This window comes from Gallinula chloropus, assembly GCF_964237585.1.
Source record: "Gallinula chloropus genome assembly, contig: HAP1_SCAFFOLD_114, whole genome shotgun sequence".
Classification (NCBI taxonomy): Eukaryota; Metazoa; Chordata; class Aves; order Gruiformes; family Rallidae; genus Gallinula; species Gallinula chloropus.
In genome coordinates, this window is record NW_028168071.1 from 206,384 (window position 1) to 230,760 (window position 24,377).

Sequence of the window (24,377 nt, forward strand, 5' to 3'; positions counted from 1 at the left end):
AAATTGCTAAACTTTGAGATATCCCTAAGTTCAATAGCAGCTCAGACTTATTCTAACCAGAAAAAGCAGCACCTACCATCTAACAGACAAACCTGACATCCTTTGCTAAGCTGCTGATGTGCAAAGCTGCAGCATTTTCTTGGACAGTCTGAGGACTTTCACCACACTACCACCAGAGCAAGCTCCCAGGGCAGGAAATGCATTATCTGGCAACATTTTTACAATCCCATTTCTTTCCAGGAACACTAGGAAACAGCATCCAAAAGCCTCCTCTGACAGCATCCCAAGAGCAAATGTGGATTACAGCAGTCAGAATACATGCACACGTGGAATTAACATCTTCCTCCTCTTCCTTTTAAGGACACCAGTTTGACCTGACAGACAGGAGAGCATCGGCTTTCCTGATAAGCAGAGTTCTCCAAAGAGTAAAACTCCCTTTGGCTTCAGTGGGAGCAAGTCCCAGAGTCCAGCTGCACATCACCACAAGGTTCCACTCACATACAGCGGTCAGACATCAATGATTTTGGCACTAGTGAGGCTACAGGCACTACAGAGTCAGGGAACAGTTCTTCAGGACCTTCCTTAAAGTGTTCCACAATTTGCTGAGTGCCCCCTCTGAAGTGGCTTCACCTGAAGTTAATTTTGTGCCAGAACAATCTGAACCACGCTTCACCTATCACCTCAGCCAGCCAGAATCACAGCACAGCATTCAGCCTCCTGTCCCTCAAAACAAAGCCAGCATGGGTTAATCATTTCACACGCCTCCTGCTCCTGGTGAGCCACTTAGAGATGTTGCAGTAGTGCATTTCATTGTCAGCTGTCAGCCTCAGAAAAGCACATCCTTTCATTAACTGACCAGAAGGTCTCATGTTTCCTGAATTCTGGAAGAACAACATTAAGACAGGTGAAGTGATGCATTCAACACACTCTATCAAGGCTCACTGAAATGACACAAACTTCCTGACTGGTTGCACTAAAACATACCAAGGAATTCATCAATTTCTGATTTATTTCCAAAAGCAGCTGTGCTTCTGTGACAGTTCCTCCTCAAATACAGCTTGGATCAAAGCACAAACAGCAGAAAAAGGTGAAGAGGAAGAACAAGTCTCGGTCTGATGTGAAAGGCTCAGATCTCATGGTCTGGAGATTAAATCTCACAGGTATACACACGCATGCACATGGAGGGAACCATCCCCAGTTAAATTCTTGCAGGTTCTTTACCTTTGTGGAAGAGCTCTTCAGCCAGTGCAGCAGTGATCCCATTGATCTCCTGCAAAGATTAAACCATTGCAATGAAGTGTTACACACTTACAGTTCAAAGTGCATCCTTGGCCAAAATAAGTCTCCCTTTTTTGCTGTGGTACAGGACTTTTAAAAATAGAAATCAACTGTCATCACATCTTATAGATTCTTGAAAATACTTCATCAAATTATTTCATTTCATAGGTTTTTCGTTTCCAAGATGGAAAATACTGAACTACATTTAAATAATCACATGCTGCATGTTTCCAAAAAGGGCAACAGCAACTAGAGCAATTCTTACTGACCATCATCAGCCCAATGCCAAACAAAGCCTGGTTTTAAAGAAACTATTACCAGTACAGTTTTCTTCAAATTTTAACATTAGACTAACCTAATGCATGAATGTCCTGGCCAAAACCAGGACAATTAAGCACTCAACATTTCCTTGGAGCATCACTAATACACTGATAACTTTAGATTAACAAGTCTACAGGGAAGAAGAGATCTGTAAAAATTAGTCTTCTGGACTTAACCTCCTTGCTGAAGAAGAATTCAAAGTCCCTGTTCACCATCCTCTATCTTCTCTGCCCTTCTGGACCTACACAGTGCTCAACCCCCTTTCTACACACTGACAGCTCCAGGAGGAAAAGAAAAAGTCTGGAAAATTCTCCCTGTGGGAATTTGTTCTTTTAAAATCTAAAGGAGCACAAAGGTCAGTACAGGTATTTCCCATACTTCACAAAAGGCAAATGCTATGTAGAAGTCCAGAAATAGTTCTGAGCTCTTCCAAGAGCTCTCTCTAAGGCTCACAAGAAGAACAAAAAACTATCTGTGATAGTTTAGGCACACACATCTCATTTTAAGGTAGCTGCAAAGGACAAACAGGCATTACAGATCATCATGAAATGAGTATTTGATGAGTTTACTTCACTGACAAACCCCTCATGATTCATGACAAGGAAATAAATCCATGGGCCATCTGCAGCACAGTTCAGCTCATCTGATGAGGCAAACATTTCAGACAAGCACATTCTTAGTATAACTGAAACCCCACTCACTGAGGATGAACAGTTTGGAGAAGCAGCTCGAAGCTGCATTCCGAACAAAATCCAACAGTTCTGTTATTGGATAAAGCCAGTTACACTCACCTGGCATGCAGAGATCTGACTGAAACCCAGGCTCTGTGTTCCCTTCATCATCTGGGGGACACAGCAGAATTTTCCTACCTTTATAATCGAAACAAGGTCATGACGTGGAGTATTGTAGCCCACAGAAAAGGAGCTCTAGTCCTCTGTCAGACCTACAAGAGGCCTGTCTTCGCTCTCTTATATGCACCAATCCCACAGAAATCCATTGTTTGCAGGTGTCTCTGAACAGCAGCTTCTGGGTACTCAATTATTTTCTTTTAAAAGCTTCTATCTGGAAGTTAAGAAACCAAATCTAAGATGACAAAGTATAAGACACTGCAAGGAAGTAAGCACCCCCATATCACTGCATACCCCTGTTCAACACCAAAGCAACAATAAGGTTGTACACTGCTGTCACATCCAACTGCTGCTCTTTGCCAAGCCAGACACAGCTTTCCCCTGGAACACAAAGGCTGCAAAGCACTTGTAGTGTATTTACTGTGGTTATTTCTACACCAGTTTAGTTCCATTAACCTAGGGAATAAGATTAAATAATCCCTACTGGAAATGCTACAAATAAGAATAGACAAGAAAAAAAATAATCACAGAATCCCAGGCAGCTTTGGGCTGGAAAGGACCTTAAAGCCCATCTGGTTCTAACCCCTTGCCATGGGCAGGGAAACCCCCCACCAGCCCAGGGTGCCCAAAGCCCCATCCAACCCGGCCTTGAACCCTGCCAGGGATCCAGGGGCAGCCCCAGCTTCTCTGGGCACCCTGTGCCAGGGCCTCATCACTGTCCCTGGGAAGATGATTTTTTTTCCCATAATACCCAATTTAACTCTCCCCTCCTCCAGCTTAAGAACATTCTCCCTTGTCCTGTCCCTCCCTGCCCTTGTCACCAGTCCCTCTCCAGCTTCCCTGTAGCCCCTTCAGGGACTGGAAGGCCGCTATAAGGTCTCCCCAGAGCCTTCTCTTCTGCAGGCTGAACCAGCCCAACTCTCTCAGCCTGCCTCCATAGCAGAGGTGCTCCAGCCTTCTCTGGCCTTGCTCCAAGGGCTCCACGCCTGTCTTGTGCTGGGGACCACTGAGCTGGATGCAGCATTGCAGGGGGCGTCACTCCAGATCTGAGGGGCAGAATCCCCTCCCTTGACCTGCTGGTCACACTTCTTGTGAAGCAGCCCAGGGGACAGTTGGCTTTCTGGGCTCTAAGTGCACACTGCCACGGGTGAAAGTTGAGGTTCCTTCCTGTCAGTGCTGCGCTGATCCAGAGCTTAGATATCATACTTTAGCTTGATGGACCTTTCTTTCTCAGGAAAGTACTTAACAGGTGACTGAAAATAGGATGCAGGCTCTCTCTTCACAAGCAGTCACATGGGGGTGGAAGTTACACCAAGAGATGTTTTAGTTCAATGCAAGAAATACATTTCTTTACAGTGATTTACTTGACCAACCTTCCCAGGGACGTGTCAGAGTCCTCATAACTGGAGGCTTTCAAGATGCAAAAGGAACATCCATCTCCATGCCAATCTGGTTATGATGATGAGATACTTGGTAGATAGAGGTGAGAGGCTCCCTGAATCAGCCACAAATCAGTAGGCTCAAGCTGGTCAGTACTACTGGGGTGCTGTCACACAGCTTGTGTTTGAGACAGATCAATCATGCCAGTCTGCAAAAGAGCACACAGACACGTCCTCTGAGCCCTTACAATATGCTTGAGTGGAAGAGAACTGTATGCTTCAAGGTTGTAGAAGACACAGGCAAGGCATGTTACATGGGATCGTTGAGGATGGGCCTAGGAGAGCTTCATGGAATTAAAGAGATAAAACTAGGGAGAAATAGGAAGACCTGTCAGAATTTAATCTATTATTTAGTATTATTTCTACCTTTATTCTAAATGAAGTAAAAGAACAGCACAAAGCACAAGGAATAAAGTAAAAGCAACAAGGTTTCCACAGCTAGTTTAAGACAGAGTGCGTTATGAGTTCTGCCCCCTGCCAAGAAACCAAAATTATATATTGATGTACACATCCTTGCTTTTGTAGGAGTAGGATTCTGATGAGCATAAAACATCAGTAGCAGTGAACTGTGTAGGCAGGATGACAGTGTGTCATTTTTGAATTCTTGGTAAACAACTACAGATGCTGCCCTCTTGTATACATGAAAATAAATCCCCGTGTCTAAGGTATAGAGGAATCCTTCCTGTGGAAGCAGAACTGGTCTCATCACGTAATAACATCAATATTTTGAAAAAGTTAAATTACTTTTTGATTTACAAGATGAGAGGGCAAAAAGGAATCTCACAAACCGTTACTTTTTCAGAAGCTATAGCTCAGAAATAGTCAAGTGGAATGTTTTTTTAATTTCTATTAATTCCACATTGAATCCTGTACATCCAATTTTAGCCTAGCGCATTTTTACAGCTGAATGTACAGCTGGGACCTCTGGAAATAAGAGCTTTTATTATGGAAATGCTGGCATAGTTTTAGCTAGGGTCGGCACACGTAGCCTACTGTAATGTGCTTTAAAACTTGAGATGGAGACCAGAAGTCTGAGGCTTAACAGTAGCAAACCCTGTATGCCTGAAACACAAGCCTCCCCAAAAATGTCATGCAAGACTGCTGCTCCTGGCATAACTCTCATTGAGTTAAAAGGTCAAAATGAACCTCATTGTGCTTGTTTAAAAAGTAGACGGTAACAGGAAATGTCTTGATTTGCAGATACAAATAAAAATTTTCAGAATGAGAAGATGTTGAAGAGCATAACAAGTCACACCTGGGTACATATGAAACTATGTGATTGGTGAAAGAAAATTTAGTTGTGTTAAAATGGGTAAATGCTAATATTTTGAAACTGCTGATTTGGTTACTGACCAAAGATTCCTCAGCCAAAAAAAAAAAAACAAAAAAGAAAAAGAGTAGTGGAATGTCAAAGCACTTTAATTTCTATGTCTGCGTAATTTTATACTAACAGGTGAGACAGTCTGGTCAGGATGAGACGATGGACTGATACTGCAGCAAATGATCTGAGAAAATGAGTTCTCTTTGGCAAGGTTCATAAGGCAGTTGTAGAAATGCCTGATCATCTCATTAATGTGGGTTTAAAACGAGAGTTCAGGATTACGAGTATAAAAAGTGTTGATTATCAGATAAATGGAGTCAGATGGACAATGACGTCCCTTCTCATTTTTACTGTGTTTAATGGCAAGTGACTTTGCACACATTTTCTACATATGAATACAGTCCTTTCATTTTCTATCCTTTCTTATTTCTCACTTTATTCCTTATCTTCCTATTTTTCATTCACCTTCTCCTACGCTTCTCAGCTCAATGCAGCTGTTCATTATGTCTCCCTCCCCCGGTCATTTCACACAGGATAAATTGACACTCTGAGCTCTGCGTTAGTCTGCCATCTCCAGATGCACAAACGCTTGCCTAGCTGGGGCTGGGTAACTAGTAACACACTAGTGCTGGTGTGGACATGGTCTAAATCTAGGAGGATAATCCTTGATCTCTCCCACAGCTGTTACTGGAGGAGAAATGCATTTTCTTGCAATTCTGACGATGGTGGTTTCAAGTGATTACTGCACAGAGCTGTGGAGTGTCTGTTTCCAACTCAGGCATTTGAATAAAGGAATAATGAGAATAAATGCAGAATAGATTTTGGGGAATGCTTTCATGTATACTAAGCGAGGTGTTTGGTCTGAGAAACCTGTCACCCATCCTAAATGTCCACATGGACATCACCTAAACTTCATTAATTTATCTTTACCTTTTTTCTATCCAAGTTTTATCCAATTCTTTAAGACATTTATGATTTCCATGCAGGGAAATTCAGGTCCTTTGGATTGTCCCAATGCTTCCCTTCTTTTATCTCTCTCTTTGCTCTTTCCTGTTTTAGTTGCTTGTTTATTCATTCCTTCCTTTTTTAGCTATGTAGAAAAAAGTAGTTCAGCTTTTATCCACAAAATAAAATTTCAGATGTAAGGGTACAAACGATTGTTACCAATTTCTTGCTAATAATAGAATCAGAATTCCATGGTTCATTAGAACCATGGAAAAAGAAGTTGTCCAGAATATCAAAATGATTGAGCAGTTCTTTTTATGGCATAGAAGATTTTCTGTATTTATTGTGGTCTGATATGTGTCTTCCTAAAAAACACATTTTGAATGAACTCATGACCTGCACTATTCAATGTTTTTGGCCTAACAGTGTGAATCTCTTCTGGTTTATTCTCCTCTCCTTAAATCTGAAACAAACCACGGCTGAATAATTGAACAGGGCTCTAATCAACCTGATTGACTTGAGATGTCCCTGCTCATTGCAGAGGGATTAGACCAGATGATATTCAGAGGTCACTTCCAACCCGAACTATTCTATGATTCATCAGTTGTGATCCTACTTTGGATTTCTTTCTATCAGCTTTTGTAGTGTTTTCTTCTCCTAATTCCTAATTATTGAAGAAACTTTAAATTTCTACCTAATTTTCTGAAATTATTTAGGAATATGATTTCTCAAAACATTCTTAGAGAAAAATAATCTGTAATTACTCAGCATTGTTTCTGTCTCTGTAAACTAAAGGTGCTGATGACTTTTTATCTTTTCCTCATCAAACTTATCTTCAGAGAGCAAATCACTAGAAGGCAGATGAAGTCAAAAACTCAAAAGTCATCAGTAGGCCTGACAACAGCCACAGCTCTGTCAACATTAGCTGTACTGCATGTAGAAGATTAATGCTGTACCACAGAGAACTTTTGGGTCCTCTGCACATGTTCATCCCATAGGGAGTACAGTATTAATTGGAACAGCAGTTGATAACCTTCATTTTCCTGGTACAATCTGTGATATAAAAATTCTACAGTTCTGTAGTTAAATTTCCCATTTTTCAAATCCCTGTCCTGGTTTCAGTCAGGATGGAGTTCACTTCATTTGTAGCAGCAGATGGAATGCTGTGTTTGGGAGTTAAAATGAAAACAGTGCTGATAACACCCTGATGTTTTTAGTTGTGGTCAAGCAGTCAAGGACTTTCTCAGCTCTTCATATTTCTCTATTAATGAGAAAGGAGGGGACGAAGCCAGGACAGGTGACCCAAATTGGCCAAAGAGAGTATTCCATGACAATTACGTCCTGCTCAGTATAAAGGGGGGCTGATGGGAGGAGGAGCGGGGCGGCTCCAGGATGCGCGGTTTTGGGGGGATGATCAGGTTCTGGGACGGCTCTGGGTGGCACGGCCTGAGCTGTGGGTTGGGTGAGACACTGCATTGGGTATCAACAGCTTCATATAATTTTGCTCTAAAGTCCTGTCAGCTTTGTTATATTTTATCTTTCTGCTATTCTAGTAAACTCTCCTTATCCCAACCCACGGGCTTTTGGTTTCTTGGTTTTGGGTTGTTATTTGCCCCTTCCTTCTCCCTTCCCTTTCCTCACCCCCGCCACACACCTCTCCCCCTCCTCTTTTCCTTTAAAGAGCAGGCAGCTGCGTGGATCTCAGCTCTCAGCCGGGGTGAAACCACGACAATCCCTTCATCAGAACCACAGTTTCTGCTCTGAATTGATCAGTTTTGATTGGTTATCATCAACAATGTAGAGATTTCTGCTTGCTCACAGTAGTTTACACCAACACATATAAGTATATATATGTTCTTCAGGCCTTGTTAACATGTCATTTAGAACTCACAAATATGCGTAATGTATTGCAGACATCATTTATGTTCAAATCTTAATCTTAAAGAAGTATAGATTTGCTTCATATTTTAAAATATCATTTATTATACACTGAATTTTACCTATGTTTTCCCAGTTTCAAAGTGTAGCACCTGTAGTAGGTACACTGTGGACTTGGAGGAGATACTGTTTTGAAAGGCTGTAGCAGATGAGCCTTTCTATGGGAGCATTTACACTCCCTTTTTGATCACTGCTTCCCAGAATCTTCTAGAAACTACAAAATGTATTTTAAAACTAAATCATTAGAAAATACTGATGTAAAACTGAAGGTCATAGTTGTGTACAAATTACTGATAATGAAATCATCAAGTGTGCAGATTCGATGTTCAACAGTGGTAGTTGAACCCCAGTGAGCTCTAGAAGTAAAATAATGCACATTAAAGTGTTTGAATCAGCATGAACAAAAAATGGGTGGTCACTCTGGTACCCCTTAGCATAGATTCTCACTAGGCAGTAGGTCAGCAGTAAAACAATTCCCAAGAAACCTCAACTTTCTAAATCAGAACTTTTTAGCTAAGTGTATAAGATTAGTACAAGTTATACAGGTTTGCAAATAATGGATATGGGAAATTTATCATGTTTATATTATATCTGAGGAGAGGTGGACAAGCATAAATGTCATGAAGAATATATTCTGAAGTGAGAAATATTTTAAAATAGTGGATTTTTATACACACAGCATGAAAATAAGTAAAATGGTATGAAACCAAATTTTATATATCTTTTTGTACAATGAGCCAGTAAAATCAATGGTATTTGGCAAATATGTGTGTATGTGTGCATGTGATTGGCTTAAATATATGTTCAGGTATTTGGGTGAGAAGCCTCGTTTGTGCTTGCCAAAAGCTACATAAATCCCAGCTCAGGTACAAGATGAAGATGGTGGAGCCAGTTTTTCCAAGCCAGAGAAGTTGGGTGCTTATTTTAGCCTGGAATGATTTCAAAAGTGACACTGCATCAGTACTAAAAGAATGCTAAAGCAATATAGCTAGAGTCAGCATCTCGTCGTGGTTATTCCCAGTTGAAAAGTGCACTGATAACAAAGAAAGGGAAAGTTACTTACCAATAACCAATTTCTTTTGAGCTATCTTGTACGCATATCTTGCTTTGCAAGTGATCATTTACTAAGGCTCTTGAAGTCAAGGACTTTTTTTCCCCCCTTCTTTTGCACTATCTAGAGAGATTACATATTTTCCAGTCTCTGTACTCATTTCATTCTCAGACATGAAAGACATGCCTGCACTAAGACATTCCCTTAGCTATCAACTACATATTTCTCCAACATAAAGAGACTTCCAGAGAAAACACAGGGAGATCTGGAAGTGAATGCATGAATCTCAGAAGAATCTCAAGCACTGTTAAATATCCCTTTCTTATTTGAGTGTTTGCTTCATGAACATTCATGCGCTCTTGTGTGTTTGTAGGAAGATGTTTAGACTCTCCGGTGAAGACTGGCTTAACTTCTGGACATTCATTCATAGAATTAGTCTGAGGTTTAGAAACTACTCTATATTCATTCATTTCCTTTTGAAGGTAGTGAGCAAGATACTTCACTGGATATATGCAGGTCTATAGATTTTGAATGATTGCACTTCCTTGTTGAATCAATAATGCACAATTAATGTTTCATTTTCCTCAAGAATTCAGGAAATCAGATAGAAGTTTAAACCCAGTTCTTATTTATTTAGAATCTAATTTATCATATATGAACTCAGTTCCAATATTTTCTTTCATAGCCATTAAGAAAAACAAATACCCACATAGGTAAGAACTGAGACGGAATCAAATCTTTTAACCATTTTAATGTATCCAGTTTGGTATCTTTAAATGTAAATATATTTACATATATATTTGTTGCACAAATGATAAGGACTTGTTCTTTTAGTTAATTGAGAAGTATTTATCACTCATTTTGTCTTATATGAATTGTGTTCAGTAATTCCATAGAAATGTTTTCTACAATTTCAAGCTTCTGAGCAGTTTTTAAATAATTATAATTTGATTAAGCCATCACCTTGGCATATTCCTTCCCTAACTGGAATCCTCTGCTCTCAATGACATTGGGCAGGGATACAAGAGAGAACATTTACTCATAGGTTAATAAAAAACCTCAAGATCTGACATTTTGTGAACTATCAACTTCAAAAATTGTTTTATGACATTGGGAATGCAGTAGTTACACTTGGCTTCAGACTAGTTCAAATATTAGACCTTAATATGACAGTATCGCTAACTTTTTTTAGGTTTCTCAAGATGTTCCTAAAATTCATACTTACACGTATGGTCTTCACACAATACACATAAAATTTTATTTTGTTTAAATTCAGACTCCCTGTAGCCTGGTTCCAAAGACCCAATGCCTGTTTGCAGCTGGAGTGCATTACGTGGTTCCATCTTCTACTTCAGTTTAATATAAAAAACCCCTGTTACAAAAATCCAGTTTAAACTTTCTAGGAAGTCTTCACAATGCCAAACAAAACACAGTAAATGGGAAACTTCCTTAAATTACATTGATACTTCTGTCTCAAAGACTGTTTGGGTACACACAATGTAACTCTGCAGAGTGAATACACATGAATTTTAGTCCATTATGCATATATTAGTCTGATTCATGCATTTCTGTAGCTTCTAGGGTAAGAAGCTATTTAAAGCTTCGTTTTCTGGAAAAGGGTTTGTTTTTTCTCAGCTAGCCACATTTCTGTATATCTATGTGTTTCACTACGCTGTGGTACAGCATAGGGTGAAGGTTAAGCCCTAAAAGTTCCTGAAATGCATTGTGTCAGTGACAGAATACTCTCTTTACTAGAAACTAGGCACTTTATTTTGTTGCCTTTATTTCAGGCAGTGTGAAACTTGGGGTTTTGAGTTGCTGTTAAAAGCTACACAAATTCTTTTAATTAAATAATTATTTTGCTGATAGTATCCAATCTGATGTATGGCTGAAAGATTAGCTGCTATTCAGGGTTGAAAGCCATTTTGTCCTTAGTGTTAACCTAGTTTTCATAATTTTTTCACTGTGGTAGAGTTAGCTCAATGAGAGGAGAATATCTGTGACAAGTAGACAGTATTCCAGATTACAGATCAAATCTGATTAGCTCAGAGTAATTACTTTGAAATATTTTTTGGGTTTTATCCATTTGGAACAGGTTTTCATTTGATTTAGACTTATTATTCATAAATAGAAAAAAGATGGGTTTACTTGAGACAGGCTTTGCTTAAGACTAAAATCTAAACTGGAAGATCTAATAATTTATTGGAAGTGCTCACTGCACTTCCTTTGTCAGTGATTGGCAGCATCGCTTTTTTTCCACCCTAGCACCATTATTTGAAAATTAATTTCACAAAATATTGTGTGCATTCCTTTCATTTACAATGACATAAAAAATTGACTTATGTTTTCAGAATTTATCTTAAATTTTAAATGTTTCTGAGACTTCAGTACTTGATTCAGTTGGCCACCGACACCCTTCTCTTGCCATTTGAGATGCCCCAGAACATCTCACATCCTATACAGTGATTGATTCAGAACTTAGGAGTAGAAGCCAGGTAGAAGCATCACCTAACAATTTTCTTTTTAAATATATGTTAAGCATTTAATGCAATATTAAACAAAAAGAAAACCTGCTAATTTCTCAGAATAACTTGGCTTTCACAAAAGGAAAGGAATAGCAGTGATAGATCGATTCGACAAGGAATGAGGGCTCTACTTCCACTAAAAATTAACAAGAACTAAGGAATATTTTTCTGTGCTTGCTGAGTTGAAGTTTTTCAGTTTTGGGAAAAAATCTCTGGGTTTACTGTAATTTATGTGAAACTTAACAAACAAAAGTGTTCAAATCACTATTGAAATTTCTTGGGTTTAGCCAATTGAAATTCTAAGTTTAAATCAAATTTGTATAAAAGTTAACCAAAAATATATAAATGACCCCAAGAAAGGCTAAAAAGAGCTTCACAACTTTGGAAACTTTCTTTAGTAAATTTATCTTCCAGAACTAATTCAATAAATTTCTGTGCTCCTGACATATCATCTTTGGAAGAAATAAAAAATAAATAAAAAAGAAGAAATTCAAACAAGCTTTCCCATAATGCAAAGTCCTCTAGGAAACGATATTGATGAAATTTACAGGTTTATTACTTTTGTGTTTTCTTTACCTGAAAATACTGATAATGGAAATAAGATTTGCCTTGTGAAACTATGTGAGATTTTCCTGTAATTCTACTTTTTGAGACAGTGTTGTGTTATTCATACACAATTAGTAAAGAATAGTTGAAAATATGTTTCACTATTTCCTGCTGGTGTAAATTTTCGTATGCCTGATGGTGTCATTAAGATGTCAGTTTTCATCTGTTGAGTGTTTGCACAGTATCCACCTATCATTTGGTAACATATGAGCAGACTTCAGGGTTTTTACAGACCTTTAGTGAGATTAAATAGAGTTCAGTTACAGGAGATTCCCTCATTTGGAACAGTAAAACAGGTCATAGTACAACTACACTGTCTAGATTTTAATGTGTTGAACATTTGTCTACCATCACTTAGCTTATCCCTTTGATATTCATCATTTTTACTGTGTTTTCTTTCTTGAAAAAAGTTACATTAATTTTATGACCTTTTGGAAATGTGGCAGTAATAATACTTGAAATGTTGCCACCAAAATAGAGTAATGGTTTGATTAGTGCGGAAATTCCATTTATTTTTAGTTCCTTTCTTCTAGAAATATTAAAGTCGTATGTGCATAAACTTTGCATAAATGTAAGTTAAGCTGCCAGCAGTGATTGTCATAATGTAGCTGTAAATACCATCAGATGCATTCTCAGTCTATTTATATATTTATTTATTTTAAATAAGCAACGTGCACTGTTTTCAAAGCAGAGCCCTTAACATTTAGGTGTAAAGAATTCAAATAACTGGGTGAGCTAAGTATATTCTGAAAATATGTTTGACAATAATGGCTTGTAACAGCTTGGTTTTCTCACTTCTTACTTATAAGGGAATTATAGAAGTTATTTGTTATCAAGGTGTTATTTTAACACTACTGTTATTGAAGCTGAATAGAAGTTCTATAAACTGCTTGCAATTGGCTAGTTTTGCAGCCATAATAAATATAAGATCGAAAAAGGTTCTTTTTAAAGACAGGATCTTTACTAAATTGATAAGTAGGAATTCTAAGTCTTAGCGTGCTGTTTGGGATGTTGATAAATTGTAACTTAAAATCACAGTAACAAAGCCTCAGGTACATTTGGAGAGCTTTATGTACCAAAACAAACAATCAGAAAAGACCTAAAGTCAAACTCATCAATCAGAGCGGTGATGGTCTAGCGGAGGTGGTTTACGTAAAAGTCATGGTCAGAGAGGGGATGTCGAATCGCCTCAAAGCAAAGTCCTTACAAAGAGAAGTCAAGTCATGTTTGAGCAGTTCTGGAACCCATTCTGATAAACATCTGAGGGCCCAGTGAAGGGGAACACAGGCACAGAGACACAATGCATATTCTATATACAGACACGTATACATATACATGTACAGACTGATTTGCACTGGAAGGTCCACGGGTATATTGCAGAATTTGGACCAGCAGTGGCATAAAATCCTGAGATAAACTCTGACAGCATTTTAAGTCCTTGCAAACGTTCTCTTCACTAACAAACACAAACCGAGCACCAGAGACAAAAAATTCAGATGCAGTTCTGAATTTGACCTTTCCTGTCCATGTAACAGTTTTTGAAAACTATCTTTGTATCATTCTTATCAAGGAGCTGATAAGAATTTCATCTTCAAGTCCAGTTAAAAGCAATTTTGCTCTCCATTTAAGTCATTTGGATGAACAAAGGCTGCAGCTTTGGACTCCTAAAACGTGAACTTTTGGACTGCTAAGCTCAGTGGGAAAGATATAATATTCCTTTGAACACAATATTAACTGTTTTCCTTTTTTCTCAATAACATAATGAAGTTCTTGTATCTGGCATAATGTAGCCAGTATTTTAAGCAGTCTTTGTGCACAAAGGGCAGTGGCACTATCGCAGCACAGAGCAGGAATGCTTTACAGGATGTTTCCAGATAGTGGAAAACGGTTCCAAAGCTCCTAAGGAGAATGCTATGTTAAAGAGTGAATCAAAAAGATGTAAACATGCTTCTCTTCTTCACATGATTCTCACTAGCATTTCCATGCAGGAGCAAACATCCCTGTGGTGAATATTTACTTATCTTCCTTTTCCATATGAAATATTTGTCTGCCCTTGGCCTTGCCTTCACCTTGGGGCAGGATTTTGTTAAGCAAAACAAAAAAGATAAGATAATATTCATCTCTTCTTGGCAACAGCAGCAAAGCTAGCCAAAAAATGCATTCATCTTTGTCCACATGGCAGTAGCAAGAACAAAGCATATTTATGTTTTTTTCCTATGTATGATAATAAGCCCCAGATAAAAAGTGTATTTCTTTGTCCCTGAATCTAGCAATGGCAAGGACAAAAATTACACAAACCCCAGTGTTGCTTGCAGTAGGCAGCAATGAAGGAAATGTTTTCACTAATTTGAAAATAAAATAATGAGCAAGACCGTATTTGATGTTTTGGTTAGAAGACCACATAGTATTTAGGGGTTTATTAACCATATAATTCCGCTAATATCCAATATTCAACTCAGGCCTCAATATTATATAAATGACTTTGAACTTCATGCCTCCAATTTATAAGATAAAATATACAAACAACCATGAGACCTCCAAAAAGTTAACTCAAATTATACTGGAGTCAAGATTTCTTTACTGTTTCATAATCTGTCTTTGCCATGTTGCTTCTGATTGTGGCCACCTGACTTGACCTGCTGTCACTCAGACAGTCTTCAGACTGTCTGGGGGTGTTTTTTATCATTTTAATCACAGGGCATTATCGAAAATATTTGAGTGTAGATGAAAATGAAATGTTTTGTGGATTGTATCAGCTGACCATATTGTAATTGTAAGAGGTTCTAGGAAATTTTAGTTTTTCCTAAAATATCATAGTTTTTCAGATAGTAATGTTTATTTTAATTGTACTTGTAATTCTTTCTTCATCAGTGGAAAGACTTCAAGATAAAATCACCATGCACCCACAGTTACAGATTTTTTTGTTTTTGCAGGATTGTAAAGAAAAGATATATGGGGTTTTTTTGGTAAAGGTCCTAAAAATGTATTTTCTACAAGCCAAGAACACTGACTAGTACTTAGTGTTTTTTTAAGATATTAGAGATCTTAGTCCCTCCATACAGTTGACATGCCTCAAAAGTCATGCATCTCCTCTAATTCCCCAGCACCTGTCTCTCCTGACTAATCATCACCCGTGAATGGGCAATTACTGTATTTTAAAAAACAAAAGCCTTCTTTATACAATTACTGGGTGCTCCTTAGTCATACCTGTGCAACTTGTTTTTCAGGGGGGGTATTTCTGAAGCTTCCCTCTGCCTGTAAAAATCTGACAATATAGTAGGAGGATCTCTAACAGGAGGACTGTGACTGTTTCTGTGCTCAAAATCTATTTCATGGAAGCAATTTTTTTTTTTTCCATTTAAACTAATTGAGGCCTTTGTGAGAATTCCACAACACAATCTCATGAAAAAATTGACTAAGGGAGGGAAAACAAAACCTGTGATAAATGGTAAATTTCTGTATATGTTAAAGGTCATAATATGGTTCTGGGGGATGGTTCTCATCTTGATAAACAATTCGGAAACATGAAGAACTTGTGTAAGAGCAGAGTAACTTCAGAAAGAGAGAATTGAAAGAGAACCATGATAAGATTCAACATCAGCAATTTCAAAGCCTAATGAAAATATTTTCCTATTTGTCAGATAAAGTGACGTTATCCTTTTACTCAAAGCACCTTGTTGTACCAAGGTACCATGATCTAACTCTACTGGAGTCTAGAATGCCTAGTCACAAACACCAAGCCTCTACTCAGCCAGATGTATGCAAGATCCCTTTTGGAAGCCACGTGCATATAGTAATGCCCTGTACTCAAGATGTCTTACTAAGAACTGCAGTGGCTGTTAGTTTCCAGGATAAAAGCTGACTTGTGTTGCTAAACTCAGGCTGCTTTTACCAGAGATCAAAACCATTGAAAGGGGAAATGTCAATCATCTGGATGATCCAAATTTTATTCATGGCACCTGCAAGTCTCTTTCAAACCACATAACATCACTTCCCATTGACAAATATTAACAGCTGAATAAGAATTGAAATGGGAAAACATGGGAAAATTATGATCTTGGGAAGTCAGAAACATTTGGCAATTAACTAATTTAGGACTTTTGAGAACATACGTCCTCCCACCACCAAATGATCATGATGAAATTTTTTGTCTGTCAGACAGGAAAAATGTCTACTGTACCAATATCTTCCTCAATCCATTATTGAGATTTTGTTACTGTTGGGTTTGGGGTTTTTTCCCCACTATTTATTGTTTAAAATTATGGACTTTGGGGTATTTTATTTCTTTTTTTTTTTTGCCATTTTGATCCTTGAATAACAGAACTGAAAACAGAAATGCTGACTCAATGTCTTTAACAGTGACCGAAAAAAAGAGATGTGTAAAAATATTAAAGTTGCATAATCTTCTAAATTAATGTCACATTGAACTAACAAACCAAATAAAATGAGGGTAACACTTTGAGTATTAGTAGACTAAGCTACAGATTTCTTTTATTATCCCTACTGCATTATAATTCCAAAAGACAGCATTTTTTTGTTTCTTATATGAAAACCAAAAGAAATCAGTAATATTCTCAGAAAAGATTTTTTCTTTTTTTTTTTTTTCTTTTTAGACTGTTTCCATTAGGTCAATTAGAAATTCTAACTTGCTGAAACACATCCAAGAGTAATAGCAAAAATACCTAAATAAATAAAAGGTGCACATATGCAATTCAATAGCAATGATGTATGGATACAGACCTGTCATCACTCCCTCACTACATAATTTTACCTATTCCACACCTCTGGCATGTGGTAGCAGTGAAAGATAGCTTGGTTTAATATTACAGCTGGATGTATCTGTCCTTTGGACCCTTTTCTGGAATTTTGTTCATTATTCTTTAATCAGTACTCTTGCTAGTCTCTAATATTTTCAATTCATCACGGCAGTGCATTTCAATTCCATTTTGTGCAAAAAGAGCCTCTATGGACACTCAAGCACATCTGACTGAGAGTCAAAGCCATCATCCAAAGATAATATGACTAACTACAGTTAATAACAATAAAAGCACTTGTTTTCTTTCAGGTTATAAAGAAACCTTTTTTCTTTTCCTGGGTTTCTTGGATGAAAAGATCAGTAGCAGGGGAATGATACTCGAGCTCTTTTCCTATGGCACATCATCACTTCTGAGGTATGCAGAAGTTACTTGAATCGTATCATGTTACCCAGACACAGTTTCTTCTTGTGTGTTTGGTTGGTTGGTTGGTTGGGGGATTTTTTGTTTGTTTTTTTTAGGAATGGGCAAAACATGTATGTAAAGCATTCTGTAGCTTCTGTCAGCTTCATGATTCCCTATTATTGTCAGGGCTTAATATCCTCTGTGCTCCCCAATGCTACCATGAACTGATCACTACAGCTGAACCATACTAGTACTCCAGAAGTAGATACATGGACACTGAATCAGGCTTTTTGGGATGTCTGTCACTGTCCTCTCACTGGCTACAGTCAGAATTTATATTATTAATGATTATTAGTATCATTATCTTTCATGTCCAGTAAGACTCATTGATTAGAATACAAAAATCTGTGTGTGTTGGTGAACTTCTATAAGTATCATTCCAGTCAGGAGAGGTATTGCTTGCCGGTGATGGAGGTTTAGAGCTGCTCACATGATTCATACCTACAAATCCTTTGGCAAAATCAGTTCTCTTGTTTTATTTTAAAGCATTGTAATTTTTTACTCACTCGCATACATGCAGTTTTGCACAAGAGGCAGTGACTATAGACATGAAATGACAGACATTATAATAAAATTAAAATAAAAAGGAGACTCACATGATATAAACCATATTTTTGCACATTCATGTGTCTTCTTGTGTCATTTTGCTCATAATGGGAACATTTAAGTTTAGAATAAATGAGCATGAAACTGCAGTTTATTGTGGTGATTTTTTTCTTTCAAAGTACAAGAGCTTTTGTGCTATTTCATCATTGTGAAACCAGTTTAAGGACAGAAACTATCCCTAAATTAAGCAGAGGAGGCAATAGAAAGGTTAGATTGTGCTACTGGGACCTTTAAACACATTAGTTTTTAATTAAGGCTATACAGCATGGTTAAAGACTTTTAGCAAGTATATAATGGAAGCTCAGAGGCAAGTACACATTTTGTGAGCCTGAACAATATCTGTGGTTTCAGTATCAAATTTTAGGAAGCAACAAAAATGTGTCAATGAATGTGTCATGGGTATATTTATTGACCTCCTCCATTTATTGACTTACTCTTCATGAAGTTTGCTAACACAATCTCTAGGCTTATAAAAGCAGTATTAGGCCTATGAAATGTGAGTGTTCTGTCTAGAAAAAGATAAGGTATGGTAACAGTTTGGAATGGTGATCTACTCTTAAGGCAACTAGCATAAGAAGGAGGATAGAAGACAAGAAGAATAGCAAAGAGAAAATTAATATTTCACACAAAATGAGTATTTTTTTCTTCCAGCTGATAGGTTACCACTTGACTGAGTGTTGTGGGTTTGTCTAGTAAGCAATACTCATGAGTTGTTGTGGATAATCAGCTAGGGCTCTTGATAGAATATTCTTTCTTCATCCCATAGATAAGAAAATTAAAAAACAGTCACCATAAATTAGCATAATAGTGTAAGTGGTATCTGTTTGCATGTTCAGACAAGTTCATCAGCATTGCAGCTGTTCTGGCACAACATGCCGTAAAAGTAATGCCAAAGTCAGCAAGCAGCATAGCCTGTGCCTGTCAAACCCTAAATCACAGTCCTCCCAGAAATACCCGTGGTCTTATCCCATGAGGTCATTCTGTATCATTGCCTGTATACGACCCAGTAGTGGTTTGCTACGTGTTGCATTGCCGGTTGAGCTGCTTAATGTCTTCTTTGAAAGGATTGCTTTGTTTCCCACAAGAAGCATTTTATAATGATTTGCAATATTTAGAGGAATGAAAATACCTCTCAAATAATTGGCAACATACACAGGACATAAGAGATCAGCATGATTACATTTATGAATGTTGAAAACTTAATTATCTTCTCGACATTTTCACATAGAAACTAATTTTTAGATTGGGTTACTCCCAGCTGACTCACAGTTCCTCATACCTCGTTACCATTGCCAAGCATCCACTGATGTCCACATATAGAACAACCCTGTGGAATTCAGAAGTAATATTCCTAATGAGAGTTGCAAGCAAAAGAGATTAAATTCTTTGCCTTCAGCTCAAAAAATTAACCCTAAGTAAGGCTAGACAAGTAGTGTGTTTGCTGATGTTACTAGAAATCATTCTTAGGTGGAATAGAAAGACAACTTTTGCTATATTTTAAACTAATATAATTGCAAAATTGCTGAATTTTGAGGTTTTTTCCGTATTAAGGGAAATGTCATAATAGTAATTTCAAAGATACTTCTGGAATATTTCGCTTGAAATTGCTTCTTTTTTGTGTTGTGAGTTTTGGGGAAAAGAAGCAGTTCGTGAAATAAAAATTAGAACATTTTCCTGTTATCAAACTTCCAATTTTTTAAAATGGAAACACTTTTCATATGGCACACTATTTTTAGCCTAATTTTATTCCCTTGCACCCAGCACATCATTTTGATGTCTATAGAAATATGTCTTTCTAGATATCTATGATTTCATTCCCTGCATCTTTCTGCAATTTATCTGCAGTTAACAAAATCAGAGGAATGCCACCAAAATAAGCAATAACATGCTGTGCAGTAGAAGTACTGCAGAGGCATTCAGAGCACCTGAATTGATCTGTCTTCCCATGGTTGTCTGCAGTGCTGTGCAGAGGTACTGGTTTGTGTTGGGAACACTGTTTAAATGTATAGTGCCTTTTCTTGAATGCAAGATGGGAACTTGGGGGACAAAGTCCGTCACACTGTAAGTGAAGACAAGGTTCGTGACCTTGAAACGTGAGTATCCCCAAGTGCATAGGACATGATGAGATGCACCCAAGAATCCCAAAGGAATTGGCTGATGTAGTTGCCAAGCCACCCTCCATGATACTTGAAAAGTCATGGCAGTCAGGTGAAGTCCCTCATGACTGGAAGAAGGGAATAATTACAGCCAGGTTTTTAAAAGGGTACAAAGGACAATCCTGGGAACTATTGCCCTGTCAGCCTCACCTCTGTGCCTGGGAAGATTATGGAATAGATTCTTCTAGAAGCTATGCTAAGGCACATGGAGGACAGGGAGGCAATTCAAGACAGCCAGGGTGGCTTCACCAAGGACAAGCCCTGCTTGACCAACCTAGTGGGTTTCTACAATGGAGAAAAGAAAGCTCTGGGAAGACCTTATAGCAGCCGTCCAGTACCTGAAGGGGACCTGCAGGAAAGCTGGGGATGAACTGTTTATAAGGGCATGTAGCAACAGAGGCAATGGTTTTAAACTAGAGCAGGGTAGGTTTAGGTTGGACATTATAAGTTCTTTATTAGGAGGGTGATGAGACACTAAAACAGGTTTCCCAGAGAGTTAGTGGAGGCCTCATCCCTGGAGACTTCAAGGTCAGGCTTGATGAAGCTCTGAGCAATCCGATCTAGTTAAAGGTGTCCCTGCCTACTGCAGGGGGACTGGACTAGATGACCTTTAAATGACCCTTCCAACCTCACACATTCTATGATTCCGATGGAAGTGAAGTACTTGAAAGATGTTTCTTCTTCCTTCTGACTCTGTTCTAACTGTTTGATCCCATGTCTGTAAGTTATACATCATTAACTGCAAACCAGCAGAAACAGTGTTTGAGGTCAATCTGTATGTCACTTATTTTTAGCTTTTTTTGGCACCATAATATAACTACCCAGCTCAAAATAAGTGCAATGACCTATGTTTCTTCAAATCACAAGGTCTCACTTCACCATAATTTGCATGAAAAATAGCATATGTAATAAGTAATTGTTCTCAAACCTTCTATGACTGTAAATAAGCAACTAGGGCAAAGGGGAACCATTGTTCCATCACTAGTAACACCCTGAAAGAACTTCAGATCTTGCTGAGTTGGTGCCTGTGGTAGACTATGGCTGTGAATAGGTAACCAGGTCAAAAGGGAACCATTGTTTTATCACTAGCAACATCCTGATAGGATTAAATGAGTTAACCAAATAAGACACAGAACACAACGTAGAGGAAGACTACGGGGGACCAGGACGACCCCCACTACCAGCTTACACAGCTACAGAAAAACACCGGAATATGCCACGTGTACCCGGAACTACGGGACTATAAAAAGGGGACTCCAGAAGGGTGAGGTGCGTGCCGTTTGCAGGAGCAAGGGTCTCCTCCGGACGCCCAGCGCTGATATTTGCCTATATCTTGCGGGCTTGCTCAATTAATAAATTGTTGTTTGGCTTTATCAACTGGAGTATGTCTCAAATTTATAACAATTTGGTTCCGTGACTCAGATGCAACTCAGGAGATGGGACTCTTGGTCTTATCAGGGAGGCGCCCCGCCTGTTGTTTGGCGGCCTTGGTAGCCCATTTCCCATCTCGATTGCACCGACGAACCCAAATTCCAAGATATTAGGCAAAGGAGGCCGGCAGACCCTATAAACTTTGTGCACAAAGGTCCGGACGAAGACGCAGGACGCGTGAGTATCTGGGGGGGAAATCCGTTCGGTCTGGGTCGGGGATCCTGGAAGCGCGGCGAGTGTGTGTGTGCATGAGAGGGGGACCGGCAGCTCGGATTCCCCAGGCGAGTGCGGACCCTCAGTAGTGCGGTTCTCATTGCCCGCGAGGGCGTGAGCCACGAACCAGGGGAAGCGAGTGAATATATTGTTGACTGAGTGCGCTCCAGACGATGGGACAGAAGAAGAGCAAGCTGTCTGATCCCATGGGTAGCCCAAGGGTAGTGCTACACGGTAAGCCGCCAGACAGTCCTTTGGGGTTAATGATTGCCCACTGAGGGGACTAGCTGTCTAGGCGATGAAAGAATAAAGAGTGTATGATATGGGTAACGTAAACTGTGTAACTACAGTGTGACCTCCTGAGAGTGAACAGGGGAAATTTGGATACTACAGTGTGGCCCTCTCAGGATGTATTGCCCCTGTGAAGTTTGTACGTAATTATAGGATGGCCGCCTCTAAGGCAGTCAGTATCTCTAATGATGCTTCTTCCCTGGCCTGGGGGATAGATAAGTTTTGCAATCTTGAGATGCACTGATCTTGTCCCTTACCCCAGGGACAGGATTGGGTGAAAAACTGCTGGCTCCATTAAATTATCTGGGCTGGCAGAATCAGTGCAAAAAGGCTGTGTGTATTCAAGCATGTATGAGCCATGGGGGCAGGGCATTCCCCTTGCTGCTCCGGTATATCCGGTCCACCTTAAAACACTGATTAGGGGTCTTCCTGATAGCTTGAAAATCTATGTGCAAAGCCTAAAGGAAAAGATTCTGCGAGCAATTGATCACAATACTTGCTACCCCAACTAGCAGAAACAGCCTGTTTTAACATGGGAGATTTAAGAAACCTAATCATAGAAGGTATAAAGGAGGCTGCTCCTAAACTTTACTAAAGCCTTTGAGATTGAGCAGGAAAAAGATGAGACACCCTCAGTGTTTTTACAGCGACTGAGAGATCAAATGAGAAAATATTCGGGTATGAATCCTGAAGATCCTGTAGCACAAGGTCTTCTGAAAGTTTATTTTGTGACTAAAGCATGACCTGATATTAGGCGAAAGGTACAGAAGATAGATGGTTGGAGTGAAAGATCTTTGGAAGATTTACTAAGAGAGGCTCAGAAAGTGTTTGTGAAAAGAGAGTAAGAAAAGCAGAAGCAGAAAGCAAAAATGATGGTATCTGCTGTTGATGAGGTAGTAAAGAAAAGAACAGAGCCAGTCTCACCTAGAGATAGAGGGAAAAGCTGGACAAAAGGAAGTGGGAGGGGTGTGAGAAACATGAATGAAGGAGGAATTGGCCGAGGTAGGGGAAAACTTTGGCAATCCCTATGGGCTGGTTTTCTCTCAGCAGGATGTTACGGGTGTAGCAAACAGGGACATCTTAAGTGAGAATGTCCTGAGCTAAGAAAAGAAGAAAGGGTAATTCCCTTCATGTCCTTTGAACATGAATAGGGAAGTCAGGAGTTTATTAATTTAAGGTCCTACCAAGAATCCTTGATAAAATTGAAGGTGGGACCCCAGGAGGAGGACGTTGTCTCCCTGGTTGAGCTTCTAGGACTTCCTTAAATTTTATACAGACCAAAGTATAACTGCATCGGGGTAAAAGGGAAAGGATTCCCAGTCCCCATGTTTGAAAATACCACTTTAAGATTAGGTGATGAGAAAATTTGTGGGCAATTTATATATCCCTGATTCCGGAACTAATTTATTGGGAAGAGATTCGATAATACAATTAGGATTGGAATTGAAAACCCAGGATGACCAAATTGTGGTATCCATGGCTTTACTAACAGAGGAAGATGAAAACCAAATTGATCCAATAGCGTGGGTGCGAGAGGGTAATCGAGGTGGATTAAACATTACCACTTTAAAGATTAAACTTAAAAGGGACAATGAAATTATTTGCCAAAAACAGTATGCTATTTCATTGGAAGGCTGTAAAAGTCTCCAACCATTTATAGAGAGTTTAATTAAGGATAAGCTTCTGAAACCACGTATGTCTCCTTTTAATACCCCAATCTTATCAGTAAAAAAAAAAAAAAACCCACCCAAAAACAAACAAACAAACAAAAACCCCGATGGGTCATATCCTTTGGTACAGGATTTAAGACAGTTAAACCAAATAGTTCAAGTGCGTCACCCAGTAGTTCCTAAACCTTACACTCTATTGAGTAAAACACCAGATGACCACAGATGGTTTAGTATGATTGATTTAAAGGATGCTTTCTGGACCTGTCCACTGGACCCTGATAGTAGAGACATGTTTGCTTTTGAATGGGAAGATCCTTTCACAGGACAAAAGCAACAATTTATTTAGATGGACAGTTTTACCTCAGGGATTCACTGAATCACCAAATTTATTTGGACAAGCATTGAAACAAGTATTAGAAAAGTTTAAAGTCCCAACTGAAGTCACCCTTCTACAATATGTAGATGATCTTTTAATCTCAGGGAAAAATAAGAGAATCGTAAAGGAAACAACAAATGCTT

At 38.7% G+C, this 24,377-nt stretch overlaps 1 protein-coding gene across 1 annotated transcript in view; it reads right to left on the reverse strand.

Annotated features, from left to right (window-relative positions):
• LOC311204837 (nischarin-like) overlaps positions 1-24,377 on the reverse strand; it is a gene marked incomplete at both ends in the record, with an annotated part of 222,631 nt that overhangs the window by 67,547 nt on the left and 130,707 nt on the right. Inside the window, 1 exon segment of the mRNA XM_084281180.1 lies at positions 1,222-1,270. Coding sequence (XP_084137306.1) covers positions 1,222-1,270 — 49 coding nt within the window.